General features: G+C 47.0%; 1 protein-coding gene across 1 annotated transcript in view; it reads left to right on the forward strand.

The window, feature by feature from the left end:
• The window catches only part of SCML4 (sex comb on midleg-like 4 (Drosophila)), an 88,796-nt gene that overhangs the window by 57,453 nt on the left and 11,681 nt on the right, over positions 1-19,662 (forward strand). Inside the window, exons 5-6 of the mRNA XM_005883824.2 lie at positions 4,241-4,435; positions 19,594-19,660. Of these exons, the coding sequence (XP_005883886.1) occupies positions 4,241-4,435; positions 19,594-19,660 (262 nt within the window). The remainder of the gene's footprint in view (positions 1-4,240; positions 4,436-19,593; positions 19,661-19,662) is intronic.

Below are 19,662 nucleotides of genomic sequence, written 5' to 3' on the forward strand. Positions count from 1 at the left end.
GACACCCGTGTTCAGTCAGTGAAAAATCTGGAATCTCAGTCCTAAAACTGAGGAACTGAATTTTGCCAACAACCTGAACCATCAAGGAAACAGATCTTCCCCTAGAACAGTGATGGCGAACCTATGACACGCGTGTCAGAGGTGACACGCGAACTCATTTTTTTGGTTGATTTTTCTTTGTTAAATGGCATTTAAATATATAAAATAAATATCAAAAATATACATCTTTGTTTTACTATGGTTGCAAATATAAAATATTTCTATATGTGACACGGCACCAGAGTTAAGTTAGGGTTTTTCAAAATGCTGACACACTGAGCTCAAAAGGTTCGCCATCACTGCCCTAGGGGGACAGTGGTTGTGGCTAGGGTCTGGTCTCTATCTGTTGGGCTCCAGAGCCCTTCATGAGCCTGTGTGCTGAAGGCCTCCTTCAGAGCTCAAGGAGAAGATGCCCCCACACTTGGACAAGAAGACCGGACATCTGAAACCTCACCCCTGACTCCTCTTTCTCCCACCCCCACCTCCAACCCTTCAGTAAGTCCTATTGCTCTAACCAAAATACATCTGGAATCCAGCCCCTTTCACCACCCACAGCAACCACTCTGGTTCTTTAAAAATATAAGCCAGATCATGCCCGTACTCTGCCCTAAACCCTCAATGGCTCCCATTTCACTCTGAGAAAAAGCCCACGTCCTTACAAGGGCCTACAGGCCCTATGTGACCTGGTCCTGGCCACCTCTTGGATCTCCTGGTCACTTCTCCCAAGTCCCCCACCCTGCCCTGGCCACAGCTTCCTCCTTGCTGTTCTTCCCGTGTCCTCCAGCCATGCTCGTGCCCCAGGGTCTTTGCACCTCCTACTCTCTCTTTCTGGAATGTTCTTCCCCAGCTGTCCATGTGACGTGCTCCTGAACTTCCTTCAGGTTTTTACTCGAATGCCTCCTTATGAAAGAGCTCCTTCCTGACCAGCTTGTCTAAAATATCAGCCCCTGTCACTCTCTATTCTGTGTTCCTTTTTCATGGCCCTGATCACCATGCAGGCCAACTCCATCTCCCAGGGCATGTTTTTTTAAACAAGAGCCTTCAAAGTCAATCCCTTCTCTCACTATCATTGCCCATCTCCAGTTTCAGCCCCAACCCAACAGCTTCCAGAGGGAGCAGAAGTTGCCACCACAAGTGAGAGGTGGAATCAGGAGCTCTGCCCCCTTTAGATGTCTTACTGGAGGCTGTCTACACAGTGGTTGTCACCACCTGTCCTTAAGCCCTGGAGATGTCTTGACTCTAAGGGGATAGCTTGGTGTTTTCTCTGGCCCAACATCATGGGCACAGCCTCCATATCAGCAAGGAAAAGGAATAAGATTCCCAGCAACGGGTCCGTGCAGGTGACCCTGCTGGCTGGCTAAGAATGGGGGAAAGAAGACTCCAATGTGGCTCCATCCTGAAGAATCAAAGCAGCACGTTTTATTTATTTATCTATCTATTTATTTATTTATTTATTTATTTATTTAATCTTTATTGTTGAAAGTATTACATATGTCTCCCCCAGCCCCCCTTTCTGGCCTGCCCCCACCCCCTGCCCTGGGCCTTCACCACCCTATTGTCTGTGTCCATGACTCCAGATCCCTAGGGCTTGGGCTGGGCAGGGTGTCCAACAGCCTCCCCAGCTCTGACTGTTTCAGCCCACCTTCTAGAGCTTCCTCTGAGCAGGAAGCTGGGCCTGACTTGCTGGTAGTGGATTAAAATAGAGCTTGGCTAGGTCCAAGCGCATGTGTCTGACCCAGGGTGACTTTTAAGAGCAGATGTGAGCAGAGATAGAAGTACTGCACCAAGAGGAGGGTGACTTTTAAGAGACTTTAGCAGATGTGAGCAGAGATAGAAGTACTGCACCAAGAGAGGCCAGGAGGAGAGACCTGTTGTGAGGCCTTCCAAGAGCTTCTTGGCCGTTCTCCTCCTAGCTTCTGTCTGAGAGCCAGGTTCTGTCCTGGGCTGCAACCTGAGATCAAAGGCCTTGTCCTTTTCCCTGCAAAATAGCGGGGCTCAACACACAGGTGCTAAGAGAAAGCCCCTCCTGTACTGTGTGCCCACCTTCTTGAGCAAATCCCACCTGGCTTATTCTTTATGGCTCCTTCCCCCAAACCTGGGAGAGCTGACCCCGTTTTCCCTGCTTTCTTGCTCAGCCTTTCTGTGGCCTCAGGGGCCTTGGTGCTGGGGAGGAGCTTCGGTACTGCCTGGCACCAACGTGAGTGTGGGCAGAGCCTCGCCAAGTTTCCCTTGGCTGAAGGATTCCCAGGAAGGCCAGAGCTGAGCACTTGGTCTTAGTGTCTTGGGGAATGCAGTAGCACTGAGGGGACTCCTCGTGCCACCACATTGAGGCCAAGAAGTGGCAAGGTGGTCTTTCATGTTACTGACAGCGCTTGGAAGATCAGCAAGGCTAAGTGACAGCACTGAGGTGGTTTAGGGAAGGACTCAGGAGAAATAGCCAGACCCCCCCTTCACCGCCCCCACTCTCAAACAAGAAGTTGGTCCTTGGGGCACTGCTTTCCAAATATTCTCATGGCAGAATACATAAAGAATGGTGACACTGGTGCTGGCACAATGGGCCAAAGGAACCAAACTGCTGGGCCTCGGGGAGCAGTCCTGCTGTGCCCCACACCCACTCCTTGCACACCTGCTGGGATGCTCCGCCTTATGGCCCTCTCCCACAGGGCTAGACTTTTTGATCTCACAAATCCATGTCCTCCTCCAGGAGGTGGAATCTTCCCACTTATGTGATCTTCCAGGCTCCTCCAGGAAAGTGTGCACACTGATTTATGGGACAGACCTGACACCCCAGGTCCTCCCACTGTGTGTTCAGTTTCCAACACACCCAGTCTCTATGTATTGGAGGCAGGTAACAGTACCCACACCAGGAAGGAATTGCTAGGGCATCTGAATGGCCAAGATGACCCCTTGGTGAGCATCTTGGGAGCTCCTTGGCTGTCTCTCTTAATCAGGGTCACCTGGAGCATTAAAATGACAGGCAAGTCCACTTAGAGGCCACAGGAGCTGGAAGAACCAGGCCCGCTGCAGTGTCCTCATCTGTAACATGGGGCAACCTTTTCACTTTCCTCACAGGACAGTCAGGAGGCCTAAAGGAGGTCATGGATATGAAAGCTCTTGTCACACATAAAGAGCTACCCAAAAGAAATGGATTATTTTGATTTCTAATTAAAATGGGTATTTTGTTTATTTTTAGTTTTGAAATAAAAACTAGCTCCGATCACCTCTTATATCTCCCAAAAGCTTAGCCTTGCTGAGTTTCCAATCACCATCAATGCCTAAATCTTGGTTTCTAAATATCAATCTTCAGTAAATGGAACCAGGGCTGCTGAAGAAATGGCTGATTTTAGGGCTGGGTCAGAGAAAGACAAGATGAACCTGGAACATATTGAAGTGACAGTAACTAAAGAGTTGCTAAAAAATGAGGGCATGTCATAGGGACACAGGATTCATCCTAAAAGCTTGAACAATTTGATCAACAAAGTAAATAACATAGTATTGGATAACCACAGTACAAAATAAATACAACGAGTCTGTACTGGTAATAATAAATGATTGAACAAATAAATGGAGGAGAAGAGACTTTTTCCTTCTAGAAGGATTACAAATGCTACAGAGACTCTCCCCTTCCAGAAGGTATAGCTTAATCCCTCCCCTACCCTGGAGTGGGCAGGACCTTGTGACTTATTTGTAAGGCAATAAGAAATTGGGGAGTACAGTGGAGAAGTGTAGCAAACACTGTGGTGGCCAGGTGAAGGTTAAACCCCAGTGATGTCATGTACACCTAACCTGTTGCAATGAGGAAGGCACTTCACCTCTGTGGTCTTCCTCCCCAAAACTCATCACCCCAGTCAAATAATGAGGCAAAATTAGACAAACCCAAATTGAGGGACATTTTACAAAATATCTGACCAGTACGCTTAAAAACTATCAAGGTCATGGAAAACAAGGAAAAGCTGAGAATTAGTCACAAACCAGAGGAGTCTAAGGAGACACCACAACTACCCCCAATGTGGTGTCCTGGATGACATCCTGGAACAGAAACAGGACATTCGTGAAAAAAACAAACAAAAATAAACAAACAGGTGGAATCCAAACATAGGCTAGCTAGAAACAAAACTGAGCCAACAAAACCCTCTTCCCCAGGCCTGAGGTGTGTGGCTTTCTCCAGTGCCCGGCTCTGAGTTGCTGTCTGGTTTTCCAGTCTCGGCGTCCTTTGATGGGAAACAGCACCTGCGGAGCCTGCCTGTGGTGAATAGCATCGGGTATGTCCTCCGCTTCCTCGCCAAGCTGTGCCGAAGCCTCCTGTGCGATGACCTCTTCAGCCACCAGCCCTTCCCCAGGCGCTCCAGTGCCTCCGAGGAAGCCCAGGAGAACCAGGAAGGCAGGATGGAGACAGGTAGGCTTTGTCCATCTGTCTTCCCCTTGCCTGCAGGTGGTCCCAGGGGTACCTGCCCTCCCGGGCCAGATGAGGCTGCTGCTGAGGGAGCTGCCACAACTCCTCGGAGCTCTCCTGCTGGAGGCCCACGGGCTGCTTCTCTGGAAGCCCTGGGAGTAATCAGGGCCAGTCAGGACCAAGGATACCTAGATGGTCCGCATCCTGGCTGCAGTGGGAAGAGGTCACTCCATTATAGCTTCTAGGCCTATTAGAATTTAAGAGACCACATTGCATATAAAGAGTGATTTTCATCACACTCCTCTAATTAAGACTCCTGGGCATTTATTCATCATTGTTGAGGAGTTGAAAAACCAAGAAACTAAGGAAATAAGAAATCCTGGAAAAATTAGGGCTAAGAATCAATTACATTGGTCCTGCCTGGGGACCTCAGATGCCTACCAATGTCAATAAAAGGTGTGCCCGAGTGTCTGTCATTGCAAGAATTTGACCAGACCATAAACCAAATGTCTTCCAGTGAGAGTTAGTGTTTCTTTTTCATCACAGAATGGAAAGTGACCCAGGGGCTGAGTGCCTTTGGTACCTCCAGCCCCAGAATAGCTCAGCATGGGAAAGTGGCCATTCCCAGTGGGAAGGGCATAAGGCCACATGGGCAAACTTGCCATGATGTGTCTGTGACTATTCTTATAACTGGCAATTTGTACTTTTTAATCCCTCCATCATTTTCACTCATTCCCAAATCCTCCTCTCATATGGGATCATTAATTTGTCCTCTGTATCTATGAATTTGTTTCTGTTTTGTCTGTTCATTTATTTTGTTTTTTAGGTCCCACATATAAGTGAAATCATATGGCATTTGTCTTCCTCTGTCTGACTTACTTTACTTAGCATAATATCCTCTAGGTTTGTCCATGTTGTTGCAAATGGGAAGATTTCATTTCTTTTTTATGGCTGAGTAATATTCCATTGTATCAGTATATATGTACCACATCTTCATTCATCTATTGATGTACATTTAGGTTGTTTTCATATCTTGGCTACTGTAAATCATGCTGCTATGAACATAGGGGTGCATGTATCTTTTCAAATCAGTGTTTTAGATGTATTCAGATATATACCCAGAAGTGGATAGCTGGGTCATATGGTAGTTCTACTTTCAATTTTTGGAGAAACATGCATACTGTTTTTCCAGATTTGGTGGCTGCTCCAATCTGCATTCCCACCAGCAGTGCACTAGGGTTCCCTTTTCTCCACATCCTCGCCAGCACTTGTTGTTTGTTGATTTAGCCATTCTGACAAGTGGGAGGTAATATCTTATTGTGGTTTTAATTCACATCTCTCTGATGATTAGTAATGTTGAGCATCTTTTCATATGTATGTTGGCCAGCTGTATGTTCAGTTTGGAGAAAAGTCTATGAAGGTCATCTGCCCATTTTTAATTGGATTACTGGGGGGGGGGGATGAAAGGGGGGCTTAAGTTGTATGAGTTCCTTATATATTTTGGATATTTACCCCTTATTGGATTTATCATTGGCAAATATATTCTCCCATTCAGTACATTGTCTTTTCATTTTGTTGATGGTTTCCTTTGATGTGCACAAACTTTTAGTTTGGTGTAATCCCATTTGTTTATTTTTTCTTTTGTTTCCCTTGCCCAAGGAGACATAACAAAAAAAATATTGCTAAGAGTGATGTCAAAGAGTTTACTGCCTGTGTTTTCTTCTAGGAGTTTTATGATTTCAGGTCTCACATTTAAGTTTTTAATTTACTGTGAGTTTATTTTTGTAGCTGGTATATGAAAGTGGTCTAGTTTCAATTTTTTGCATCTATCTGTCTAGTTTTTCCAATACCATTTATTGAAGAAACTGTCTTTACCCCATTGTATATTCTTGCCTTCTTTGTCATAGATTAATTGACCAAATAGGCATAGGTTTATTTCTGGGCTCTCTATTCTGTTCCATTGATCTATGTGTCTGTTTTAATGCCAGTACCATGCTGTTTTGAGTACTATAGCCTTGAAGTATAGTTTGATACCAGGTAGTGTGATACCTCCAACTTTGTTCTTCATTATCAATATCTCTTTGGCTATTTGGGGTCAACAAAGTCTTAGCATAGATTTTTTTTTTAATACTGTCAAAACATTGTCTACAGTTTTACTTTAATCTCTCTGAAACCAGGGAAATTCTGCCTTTATAAAGAAAGGTAACTAATTAAATTTGGCCTTTGTGAGCAGATGCTGTATATTTCCTGTTTTTCTTGATGTCTCTGGGCCTCAGTTTCTTTTATTTTTTTAATATATTTTTATTGACTTTAAAGAGGAAGGGAAAGGGAGAGATAGAAACATCAATGATGAGAGAGATCACTGATTGGCTGCCTCCTGCATGCCCCCTACTGGGGAGCAACCCATCGAATCTGGGACCCTTCAGTCTGCAGGTCGAAGCTCTATCCACTGAGCCAAACCCGCTAGGGCTGGGCCTCAGTTTCCTAAATGAGGGCTTGGAGTTGCTCATGTCTAATGTTCCTTCTGGTTCTGACAGTATGGATCTGGCTCTTCTGTAAAACTTAGTTCACTCAGAAACATTCTAAAGCTAATATACCTTCTAGTGAATCTTGCAATGAGACGAGCAGAATTGTCTAATTACACTTCTCAAACTCTTGAATCGTTGTTTCATTGAACAACCAATGACCCATGGGACATAACCATAAAGCCACATAATCCATGTCTCCCATTGTCCTTTAAATGCATCCTGTGGGACCATTTCTTTCTTATCCATGAATACATTTAGGACAAATCTTGTGACTCTTCTGGCTCCTTTCGGGTAACAAAACATTCTCTAGCCAATAATTAATATGTCCAGGTCAGTGTGATCATCACTTTAAATTTCACTCAAAGATATAACTACTCCCCATTCCCAGTGGGGCCTGCTTTGCCAGTTGCCTACAGCAGTAAAGGAGGGTTTGGTTGGCTTCCCTGCACCCTCTGCCCAGCCTTGTGTTTTTGCCCCTCTCGCATATCTAGCTCATGATTTTGAAGGAGAGGCAAGAATAAGAGAGCTTTTACTTGGCTAATCCTGCTGTGAGTTGGCATCATGCTCCCTGATTCTGGCAGGTGTTTAAAGCTTATCCTTCATCCTGTGGGCTTTTACAAGGGTCTTTCGGTGATTCCACCATCTCTCACATGGACAAATGTAACTCCTCTCTGGCTGCTTACTTACAACTCCTTCCATAGCCTCAGGTACCTGTGAGTAAATCTCTAACTGCTTTCTGCTGAGGCCCCCATGTGCCCCCAGACAGTCCTGTGGAAAGGTTCTAAGATCTTACTTCAGACCTCTCTTCTGATGGCTCCATCCAGCCCCTGAGAAACACACATTCTCTACTCAAACCAACTGTGGGCGTGCAGGCAGGTCTCTGCAGGCACCTCTCCTTTGCTCTACCATCAGAGCAGCTAGACTTTTAGATTTCTCATGGGAACCAAACAGGGATCCATTGTGTCTCGCAAGTTCCAGAGGCAGACAGCAAGCTCTTCACATGGCCACATTGAAGCCCCTGGGAACCCACTGGACAGTTCTCTCCATAATTCATCTTCTATTCAACCTGTTTTGCAACCCCTACAATTTATTTTGTAGACTAGATGTGGGCTGTCATCTATAGGTGTAGAACTGGCTTCCCACCATCTCTTTCTGCAAGATTGGAACCCTTCACTCTGGTATGGGGTGTCTATTGTCTTGCAGCCTCAGCCAAAATGAAAACCAAAATAGTTTTATTTTAACATCTTGTCCCAGGAGCCTCCCTTCAGCTGCCTTTAAGTGATCACTGAGAAAACTCTTGCCTTGGTTTTCACCTTATTCTCTCCCCTCCCAAGCTCACCATGCTGAATGAGGTTCCAGTCTTTCCCCTGGAGTAGTGTAGCTGCCTCACTGCTTCCTTTGCCTGGGGCGGGCATTTCTACCTGAATGCTGGTTTCATTCCTAGTTGGCTTGGCTTTGGAAGTAATGACTGCAATTGTTTTCACGAGCCCTTCCCTAGCCCATGGATGCTTTGAAAAACTGAATTGTTCTAAATCAACCGATTTCATGGCATTGTTCCTCATGCCAAGTGTTGCAGAACAGAGTGCCATGCGTTTCATGTGTCCAGGGACGTCAGGGAGAGTGGGAGGAGGCAGCTATGGCACAGTATGCTCTAAGCAGCCCCCGTGTCACACGTCTTTCCCACCAATCTGCCATGGGGCCTAGAATGACACCATTTAGGAGTCTGTCTTTAGATTATGACATTGCCTCTTTAGGCTTACCTTGTCAAAATTCCCTTAAAGGGTAACACATCAAATTATTATTACTTTACATGAGGAATTAGTTTATCACCTGTTTTCCCACCGTTGTGTCAAGAAAGGCAAGGGTGTTTACAAGGGGGAGGAATGGAGGTCTTTGTTAAGCTTAGGCTCCCTATCTGTCCATATGACCACATTCCTAAACAAGACTGTGCAGTCTTGAGCTCATTTGAAGCAGGTCCTGCTTTGCCCTGAGGTTGTTCCGCCAAAGCTGGAGTGTTTCAGGCTTGCTGCCACATAGTTAGAGGGTGTGTCAACATTCATGCGAGCACTTCCAGGAGACAGCTAATAAGACCATAAGAAAATGCAAAGCCATGGCACATAGGATCTATCAAAGGAACGACAATGTTTGTGGCTGAAAATGGATGATTTGGGGAAGACATGGTTTTCTGTTCCAGTATCAAAAACAGCAGGTCATGTGGGTTTGTTCTCTGTGGTCCTGAAGGTGGATTTAATTTAGCCTGAGGTCTTGCTGCTCAAACTCTGGTCAGAAGCAATGCCACCACCTGAGAAAGGCCAAAGCTCAGCAGCCTCCCACACTCGTTAACCACAGGTGCCAGGTGTTTCGAAGACACAGCGAAGTTTGGGAAGCAGAAATTGAAGGAATACTCTTCTAGGTGGAGAGCTTGGCAGCTGAACAACCAGGTGGAACTCTCAGAAGATAGTTCCCTTAGAAGTCAAGTGGAGTTGACATTGTAAAGACCCTTTCAAAGTCAAAGCCACCCAAGGCTGCTTGGGTGGTAGTGATGTCCCCATTATTGGTGACACGTGTAGGTGTCCACGTAGGGCCAGAAGGGGGAACCCTGGCAAGATGTTCTTTCTGGTCCCTTCCAGGTTGAGAGTCACCTCTGGAAGTGTCAGAGGATAGCACTGGACAGCAGGAGGTCAGGGTGGCCCAGAAGCCCCAGCGAGGGGGCCTTTCAAGGTGAAGGTAAGGAAACTAAGAGAGAGGGTTCCCATTGGACCAGAGAAAGGGCTTCTTCCAAATTCCTTCCTCAGACCTTTGAAATATAAACTCTTTCACCAAATGATCTTTCTCCTGTGTCCAAGGAAAACCAGGCTTCAGACCTACTCAGCTGCCTGAATTCAGTCTGGAAGGTAGTTCTTGGCTTGAGACCAGAGACTTAGTCATTTTTCTCCAGTTCTGTTAACTGATGGCCATCCGTGGTTTGTGTTTTAGAAAATAGAGCAGCTCTGGGTGCTTCAGGAGAATGGAGACAGAAACATGAACTTGACAGCATTTGTGGTTCTGTTAGACATCATGAAATGATTAAGGGGAAAAGTTTACCTTACCTTTGAATATTGAAAAAAATATCTCAATTATAACTAAGCTTTAGCCAGTGCTTCTGAAGCTTTAATGTACTCAGGAACCATCTGAACATGTTGTTAAAAAGCTGAATCTGGCTCTAGGGCGGCTGGAGTGAGCCTGAGAGTCTGCATTTCCAGTGAGTGCCCAGGTGCTCTTGGTGCTGCTGCTGGTTGGGGACCACACCTTGAGCGACAAGGGTGGGCTGACCGAGTCCTGCTTACATAGGAAAATTTATTTCATGTTTTCAGTAAAATAAGTTTTCCTCTGCTAGGACAATGCCTCCCCTGTAAAAGTGTTGCCACTAAAGCTATTCCAGTGTCCCATGGAGGTAACCATGGGCTAGAAAGGAAGATAGGGTCATGCGGGCCCAGAGAGGTCAGGGGGATGGCACATGTGCAAATCCAGATGAAAAAGAGGATGTTTGCAGGGCTGGGGAGGAGGGTGAAAGAAAGGAAAGAATGACAACAAGCGAATTTCTCAGTGTGGGCTGGCAACCACCTGCAGCAGGGTCTCCGTTCCCCAAGCCCTGTGCACACATCCACAGTGACACTTGTTTCTACCGGTCTTTCCGGAATCTGGGTCCAGATCTCATCTCCCTGCTAGAGGGACTTGGGGAGAGGACCGCATAGTCCCCAGCAGAGCCTGAGACATAACGAGTCTGCGGTAAATATTTACTGACTTAAATTGTGTGCAACACAACAGACCAAATTGTCTCCTCGCCAGGAGCAGGGGTGATCTGGAAACCACAGCTGTGGTAGCTGAACTCTTCTGCAAGATCTAATGTAGAGATTGGTTTCCTGCCTTTTGAAGGTGTGACATGATGGGAACAAATTGTTTAGCTTTTGTTGAGAAGCTCTTTTGATACGCAGGTGGTAGGGGTGGGAGATAAGGAAGGACATTTATTTCTGAGGCCTGATGTTTTTGCTCCTTGGCTGTGGTGTTTGAGCTAGAAAATTATTGGAGAAGCAGACACTCCAGTGTGTTCCTTACGGTGGAACTTATGCGCCCGGCATTTAGAAATCAAATCTGCTTCCATGTTGAACTGCAAATCTGTTTAATATCATAGCTCTACGGAGAACATCTATGTTTACAAAAGACTGTTTATTCCAAAGAGGAAATAGAGTTTATCAAAGCATGAGTTCCTTGATACAGAAGCATCCATTGAATGAATCGGCAAACATTTACTGTATTGAGCTCCCCCTACTTGTGATGCCCTAAAGCCATAGAGCCGAGGCCACACAGAGGCCAGGCAGAAGTGGGGAGGACCCTGAACTCAGGTCTTCTCCTCCCTGGCCCTTTGCTCTTCCTCCCCAGCTGGTCTGTCTGTAGAGCCCTAACACATGCTGGGTGGGGTGTGTGTCCTATTTCCCAGCGGAGAAGCCTGACGCACAAAACACATGTTCACAAGTGGCTGGTGGTAGGTACACCTGTGTCACTTCTTCTAGCGAAAAATTAAAAGAACAAAACAACCCCGACCCCCATTCAGCAAAATCTCACTGGTGGAAACTGCATTCCAAGTACACCGATCCTCTGTTCTCCTGGGTTCTCTAACTCGGCCGCCAGGAGTGTTTCATCTTCGTCCTTGTGCTCCAGCTGTGTCCTTGCTGGGTGGCATCCAGGGGGCAGGCAGAACCCGTCACTCCAGACACAGGAGGACTTGCTCTGCAAAACCCACACAATGTGGCCTGCTCCCCCAGACAGGAGGCACAGTTTGATCTGACATTTTAAATGATGTATAAAATGAGAGATGGGAAAAAGGAAATGAAGGAAAGAGTGTGTCTCCAGATTTGGCCGCAGCTGCGGTCTCCTGGTGCAGGCTGCTGATGGGAACATTGCAGAGCTGTGTTAGTCCTGTCACAGCCATGGGCCATGGGAATGAGGTGAGCTGTCTGGGTCTCAAGCCAAGGGGGTCATTTGGAAGGAGAACAAAGTATCAGTGTCAAGCTCAGGTCTGAAGAACCCTCGCAGAGAGTTTTGATGGGAAGCTTAAAAGAAGTGTGTCCACAAGTTCTGTAGCAGATTCTAAGGCCTCATGTACCTTCCGAGCACAGAGTAGAGAGCATTTGCCAATGCGGGTTCCTAATCTGAGTTCTGCCTGTGTGCCAATAGGATTCCTTTAGGGAAAGCTATTAATTATATTTTCAATGATGTTATTCATTACATTCTAATAGCAGTACATGTTTTAAAACATTGAGTCAAAGGGAAAAATATAACCTCTAGAGAAAAGCTTGGCTTTTGTAGAATTTAAAATAGATTTTTACAATGTTCACTAATCTATTGGATCCCTTTACATGAGAAGGCTTAGGTTCTCCTTTGAGTCCTGTAGATACTGAGGAAGCACAAGATACGTATTCAATAATTATTGGTTAGCCAAAACCGGTTTGGCTCAGTGGATAGAGCGTCGGCCTGCGGACTGAAGGGTCCCAGGTTCGATTCCGGTCAGGGGCATGTACCTGGGTTGCGGGCACATCCCCGGTAGGAGATGTGCAGGAGGCAGCTGATCGATGTTTCTCTCTCATCGATGTTCCTAACTCTCTATCTCTCTCCCTTCCTCTCTGTAAAAAATCAATAAAATATATTTAAAAAAAAAATAATTATTGGTTAAATGAATGAATGAATGTTCCAATTAAGTTGTTGAAACCTCCCACGGTACGTCAAATATGGGACAAAGGGCATGATATTGAATCATGTTGACCAATTTCATAATATTTTAATATAAAATATTTATATTAAAATGCAACTAAAAAATTAGGATCACAAGAGAAATCATTTTGTGGGTTAAAGATGCCAATACCCAAGACCAGAGGAGCAGAATGGTGGCAACAGCAAATGCCCATGAGGCTCTTGGCTGTTTGGAGAGCTCCTTCTATGAGGGGCTGTGGAGGAAAACAGGAGCCCATAGAAAGAGGCCATATGGACTCTTTCTTCCTACAGGGTTGGTCTCGGAAATTCTCTGAAACACACCCCTGCCCCTGCCCCATGTTCTCTCTTCAAATAAAAATCTACTAGAAATCTGCTTCTTTGTCTGTAAGGCTACTGTGCCTGTGACACCCCCACCCCTCAGTCCCCAACTGGCCAGACAAGGCTGGGGACTCCTGGGTCAGCTGCAGAGGCCTCTGTCCAAAGAGTCTCCTGCCTGTGATGGGAGAGATGTAGGGGATGGGCCAGGCCTCGAAGGAGATCCAAGAAGATGGGGACCAAGTTCTCTGACTCATACATCAGAATGCAAGACAGATGGGAACAAAGGACCGAGTATATGAGATATAGCCATCCCCAAACCCTGAGGGCTCACAGTAGCTATAATTGGAGACTCTATTCTCCCCTTTGGGCTGTTCCCCTGGACCGATACCCTGTGGCCCTGTGGTGGGCCTTAAGGTAGTATCTGCTGCTTCGCTTATCCACACCAGTATCTGTGGGCCGGGCATCAGAACGAGGGTAAAAATGGCAAAGCATACCAAGAGGAGCTAAAGTAACTTAGTAACCCAGTAAGCTTCTAAGATAAACTCACACACTCTCTCCTCTCAGTGGGCAGTTTCTGGGTCTCATCCCTAAGCCATAAACCCTTTGCTGAAAGCAACCCCATAACTTTCCTGGCAGAGAATTGGACAGCTACTCCAGAGCAGATACAGCCTGGCTGCTACTGAATCAATGATTACAGCTTCAATTTGGGATATGCAGAGTGAAGAGGAACGAAACAAGTCCCCTTTCCCCATCTGTATTAGTTACCTTTTGCTGTGTGACAAATTACCCCAAAACTTGGTGGTTTAAAATAGCATTTATTATCTCACAGTGTACGTGAGCCAGGAGTCGAGGCGCAGCCTGAGTCCTCTGGCCTTAGGTCTCCTACACGGTTGCAAGGACCTCAAAGCCCAGCTAGGGAAGGATCCGCTCCCAGCTCACGCACAGGCCTGTGGGCAGGATTCCGTTTCCCACAAGCTTTGATTCCCTGCAGTAGAGACCTCTCCACAGAGCACCCCGAGACGTGGCAGCTTGCTTCCCGAGCATGAGGAACACTGGGAAGTACTGGGAGCCCTCCTAAAAGTCAGTGTGTCCATTTAGAACTGAAACTTACAAGGCGTCCTCTCTCTATTCCAGGACTCAACATTTCTCTGATTAAGAATCATTTTTAATTTCCTCAGAGTTCTATGAAAGTCCCCAAAGTGTGGGGACTGTTAAGGAAACAGTATGACTGTGGAAGTCCCCCCCTTCCACCGCCTGCCCCCCTCCTCTGGGAAGTTCCCATGGGCCTTGGGGCAGAGGCTCGGCAAAGCTGCAAGTGGAGGGGTGATTACAAAACCTGCTCTCCTCCTGAGAATGAAAGGCCATTCACGATTCCAAACAGCTAACTTTGGGCGAAATTGCCTTTGGGCAAAATTTCCACAGGAGGAAATCAACCCATAGGCTTAGAACAAAGTCTGAGGCAAACCAGAAATATTGGGTAGATTAACCAGAACCATTGAGGAGGAGTAAAGAAGTTTAGGTGTCAGGCATTAAAATTATGGTTGGCTTCTGTGCATCTCATTAGGGGAGAAAGGATATAAACGTACGTAAATGGACCAGAGGGGAGTCATAGGTTCATTCTGAGGGCTGAGGGCTGAGGGAACTGAACCTAGAGACAAGCTTAAAGAGAAAATCTATACTGGCCAGAGACCAAGTGAAGGGGAAGAAATGTAATTGAAGCAAATGAAATGCTGAGCCTCATAGGTGGTGTGGCCTGGTGCCCTTTGAACCGGGAAGGCTGGGACAAGAGGCCACCGAGGGCCCTCAGGGAAAACACCACAGTTTATCTGAGCCAGAACAAGGGGCGGGACTGCCCGAGAGAAGGAAATCTGCAAACCTCCAGCAGAGCCTCCGTGAGAGCGGCTAGGGGCTGGAGGGAAGCTGCTGTCTCTGCCACAGGAAGCCCTGGGAGGGAGGCCTCTCTGCCTCCCACGGCAGCGGAGCAGGTGCGGGCCCCGTGGGCGCCCAGAGGAGCGTGTGTGGCTGCCCGGTGGCAGAGTCACCCAAGGTAGGAGACAATGCCCCGTGTCCCTGATCGGAGCAGGGAGGTGCAGTTCTGCTGGGGACTGGCTGCTGTTCCCTGGGGCCTCTCCCTCCTGCCCCTTCCTCTTTCTGCCTCTCTCCTCACAGGTCTCTTTCTTTGCATTTCAGAGCTTCCTGCCATGCTCCCCAGGTGGTGGCACCAGGAGAAGCTGGGGAAGTTACTCCCAGCTGCTCGAGTGGCAGTGTTATCAGGCTGGCTGTAGTACTTGCTTTTCTAATCTGGGTCTGCAGGCTAGAGGTCTGTGGTGTGGCCCTCTCTCAAGCAGCCCGGCCCAGCTGTTCACACATGGAGCCCTCTGGACACTGCCCTGGGGGGCGGGGCGGGGGTGGGGGTTGACCTTCTTGCCAACCTGGGCAGGGCTGTGTGGTCTGCTGGGCTGGGCAGACCTGCTGGCAACTGATCCCAAGAAGGCACCCGCTCAGCCTGGGGAAGGCGGCAGTGACGATGGTAGAAAGGGTGCAGCCTGTGCAGCTGCTCCTGCAAATGGGAGGTTATGACCCATGTGGGGAGATAAGGTGGGGAGAGGAGGGTGTGTGTGTGTATGTGTATGTGTCGTGTGTGTGGGTGTGTGGAGAGAGAGAGAGAGAAAGAGAAAGAGGGAGAGAGAGGAAGAGAACTGGAAGAAAATAGTGTCTAAAGCTCTGGAATTTGGGGGTTATTGTTGCATGAATAGGTATTATTGAAGAATAATTTTGCAGATGGAGGTATTTTGCTCTTCAGGGCTTCATTTGGTTAGAGAATCCAAGTAAAGTGCCAGTTTAATTTTTTCAAGTCCAAGTTTACTTAACTGGGAGACGTTAGGTCTTGGGTTCTAAATGACAAGGGTCAACGCCAGCTGAACTGACATTCGGTCAGGAGTGTCTGTGGTGTTATACGCGGGGACCCCTTTTCCCTCTGTGCTGCTCCTGCCGCTTTGGGACTTTCTCTCTCTCTCTGGCTCTTGGTTTCTTCTTCTTGTCCATCTACCTCTTCCTGCTCTTCTTTGGAGGTTCTCTGGGTGCCACGCCTGACTCTCCATCACAACAGCAGGAATGGGCTGCACCAGGCGTCTTGGAAGCCTCTGCAGAGGCCTCTGTGGGGGAGGGAGAAGAGGGGGAGTCCACGCACTCCTGACCCTGGAGTTTGCTCCCCCAACAGAGAGGCTTAGACACGCGTCAGGTTCAGAAGCAAGCAGGTATCGCTTGAGGCTTGAGTGGGTTTGCACTCTTCTAGAGTGTTCAGTAGCCTCACTCTAGACAGGCTTCATAGACAGTGGCTGGGGGAAACCGTGGTCCACAGATTAGCAATGGAAGTTCCAACACTAAACCCTGAAAATGTGGCAAGCTTCTTTGAATGTGCATTGTGCATTTGCTTGTCCATGTAGGCAGGCTTGTGTGTCAGACAAAAGCTGATTATTCCTTTATCTGGAGGAAAGATTTAATGACTTACACGCAGCATCCTTAGTCTCTAGGACAGAGGAGGGGGTGATAGAAGGGAAGTGCATAAAACACCTTTTGTTGGCCCTGCTTTGCTGAGCTGGTGGTCTCCTCTTGTTTGATGAGAGGTGCCAGGGTAACAAGACAGCTCATTTCAGATGAGAAGGGACTTTCTAAGAACCCAGGAGACAAGGACCATGAACATCGTCTGCCCGTGTCTGTGTGCAGTGGCTGGGCACTCGGGCTGGATGATCCCAGGTCTGCTGGCCCCATCTGGTGTTCACTCACCAGTCAGCCACAAAACCGCTTGAAAAGTGTAGTTCTCTCTCCAAGTATAGATTTGGTGCTTCTTTTCCCCAGCTTTAAATAGTAGTTTTAAGTAACAAACAATCCATATGTCCCACTTTATTAAATTTTTAAGCTACTAGAAGTCCTGTAATTCATCTACCTCTATGGGGGATGCCTTCACGGCTTGAACAGTGTAAAGGTTTTGAATAGCTAGAAGAGAGAAGGAAGGACCCTCCCCTGAAGCTTTTGGAGAGAGCCTGGCCCTGCTGACACCTTGATTTTAGGCTTCTAGCCTCCAGAACTGTGAGAGAATACATTTCTGTTATTTTAAACCACCAAGTCACTGGTAATTTCTGCAGCTTTAGGAAACTAATACACCAAAGTCCCACCTAAACTCATCCCCTGTCCCACCAGAGGGACACATGTAACACTTAGGGACGTGCTGGGCTGGGTGTTCTATGAAGGTCCTTTGCAGTCCTGTGGTTGGATGATGGCCTTCATTGTATCAGTCAGGTACCATGTATCAGTCAAGCATCAGCGCCCCTATTAATAAAAGTGAGGAAGGCTGTTTTCATTGGGTTTGAGCAGATGCACCTCATCAGTTCTGAAGGGCACCCTGGTGTGTGCACCTGACCTTGATGTTCACTCCCAGAGCCATGGCTGGGGCTTGGTGGTGTCTCCATGGTTGTCCACCAGCTGACTTCAGAATCACTGGCTCAGCCTTTGCTGAGTAGAGGGCTAGTGCTTGATGCTCTCTTGTGTCAGTTTGACTTTCTAATGAATTCATTTGGATCATGGCCCTTTGATCTCATCCATGGTTTCTAAACCAATCACATTCTGTTCCCTTGTTTCCCATTTCCACACATTGTCATAGGAGAACAATTTTCCATCTGCATCTGTGTTTTCCAACTATAGTGCAGATTGGTGAATTATGTCATTCTTTACCTTAGACTATCAGAATTCCATAGATATATTTAATTTGGATTTAAAATATTGAATAAACAAAATGTTTCAGTTCAATTTCTTTTTCATTATTTATCATTCATTTACATGAAGAATTTATATTTAATCCTTTATCGTCTGAATTTTAATACACATCCTGCTAAACTGGCCCAAATGTCTACTCAACAAATATTTATTGAGTGCCTTCTGGATGCCAAGCACTGGGAGCTGCTTCCGCAGGTACATCAGGGCATCTGCCCCTGGGGACACAGAAAGGACTAGTGTCCCAGATGATGAGAACTTGCTTATAAAGAGAATATAGTGACAGTTTTACCACTCACTGGCTTAAAATGATGCTGGCTCAGAGTAGGTGCTCAATAAATGTTTAGTATTTCTCCCTCTCACTCCATTCATGAAGCAGGCTCATACATAGCTCTGTAGCCTGGTCCCTTTTAGAATCTTCCCACTGATGTCTTCTGACCCAGAGGGAAGAGATGCAATATAGTCCATCAAGGCGAAGGTACCGAGTTCTAGGTTTCTGAAGACACCTTGCAGCCCTCCATTAGCCACAAAGGGTGAGACACAGGGCACACACACCCTTAGGCTGCTCAGCTCACTCATATCCTAGCAGCCAAAGTGTTTGTCGGACTTGATTGTACAACACTCTCAAGAACGTGTTCACACCTGACACTGGACTTCTACAATGACTTTTAAAAACAGCTTTATTGAGATGTAATTCATATATCATACAATTCACCTATTTAAAGTGTTCAACTCAATGGTTCTTAGTATATTCGCAGATGTATGCAGCCGCCACCCCAATTGTAGGACATTTTCAATACTTCAAAAACCACATACCTTTAGCTAGCATCCTCAATCCCCTCAACCTCCATGCCCAAATCAAGGCGGCCACTAATCCACTTTTTGTCTCTATAAATGTGGACATATCATAGAAGTGGCACCACTAATATGCGGTCTTTTGTGGCTGGCTTCTCTCATGTAGCATAATGTTTTAGGACTCATCCACTGTAGCTATATCAGTCCTTCGTTTCTTTGTATGCCTGAGTAATATTTGGTTGTGTGGATATACCACATTTTGTTTAATCAGTCATCAGTTGATAGCCATTTGGTCTGTTTTGGCTAGTATGAATACTTTTCTGTAAACATTCATGCACAGATTTTTGTGTGAATATTTCTCTTGGTATATATCTAGGAGTGCAATTGCGGGGTCATATGATAGCTCTATTTTAACCATTTGCGGAAGAGCCAGACTGTTTTCCAAAGAGGCTACACCATTTTACATTCCCACACGCAGCTTATGAGGGGTCCGGTTTCCCAGCATTGCCAGGTGAGGGGTGGTGATGGCGGGCCAGAGAAGAGAGCGCAGGGGGATTCAGACATGCCCTGGGACACTGGCAGGGGGGTGCCTTGCCAGTCCAACTCAGTAAACCACACTCCCCACCCCCCGTAAATTTTTTCTCATTTATTTACTCATTTAGCAAACATTTACTAATCGCCAGAGGGGCCCAGCCCTGGCGGGGGCGGGGGCGGGGGGGGTGAGGTAAGACTTTTGTTTGAATCTTATTTCCAAGTCATCAATCACCAAGATCGTTACTTTCCCCGAGGACACACCTCCCCGTCCCGAGGATAATATGCTTTGTTGGTGAGGCGGGCGCTTCTGCTGGGAGGTGAGCTACCTGGGATTATGCCGAGGGGCCATTCCTCATCTCCTGTGCTCACAGGCGGCGGCCCTGCTGCTGGGGATGGTTCGCCAAGACTGAGGCCAGGCTCCCTGGAACCGCTCTCTGATCGCCGCCTCTCTCCCTGCTTTCCGCTTAGCCAAGACCTTCGCCACCGCAGAGTGCCGCCTGGCGACCGCTGCGGGCATGAGCCGCTACAGCCTGGACC

This window comes from Myotis brandtii, unplaced genomic scaffold (genome assembly GCF_000412655.1).
Source record: "Myotis brandtii unplaced genomic scaffold, ASM41265v1 scaffold8, whole genome shotgun sequence".
NCBI lineage: Eukaryota > Metazoa > Chordata > Mammalia > Chiroptera > Vespertilionidae > Myotis > Myotis brandtii.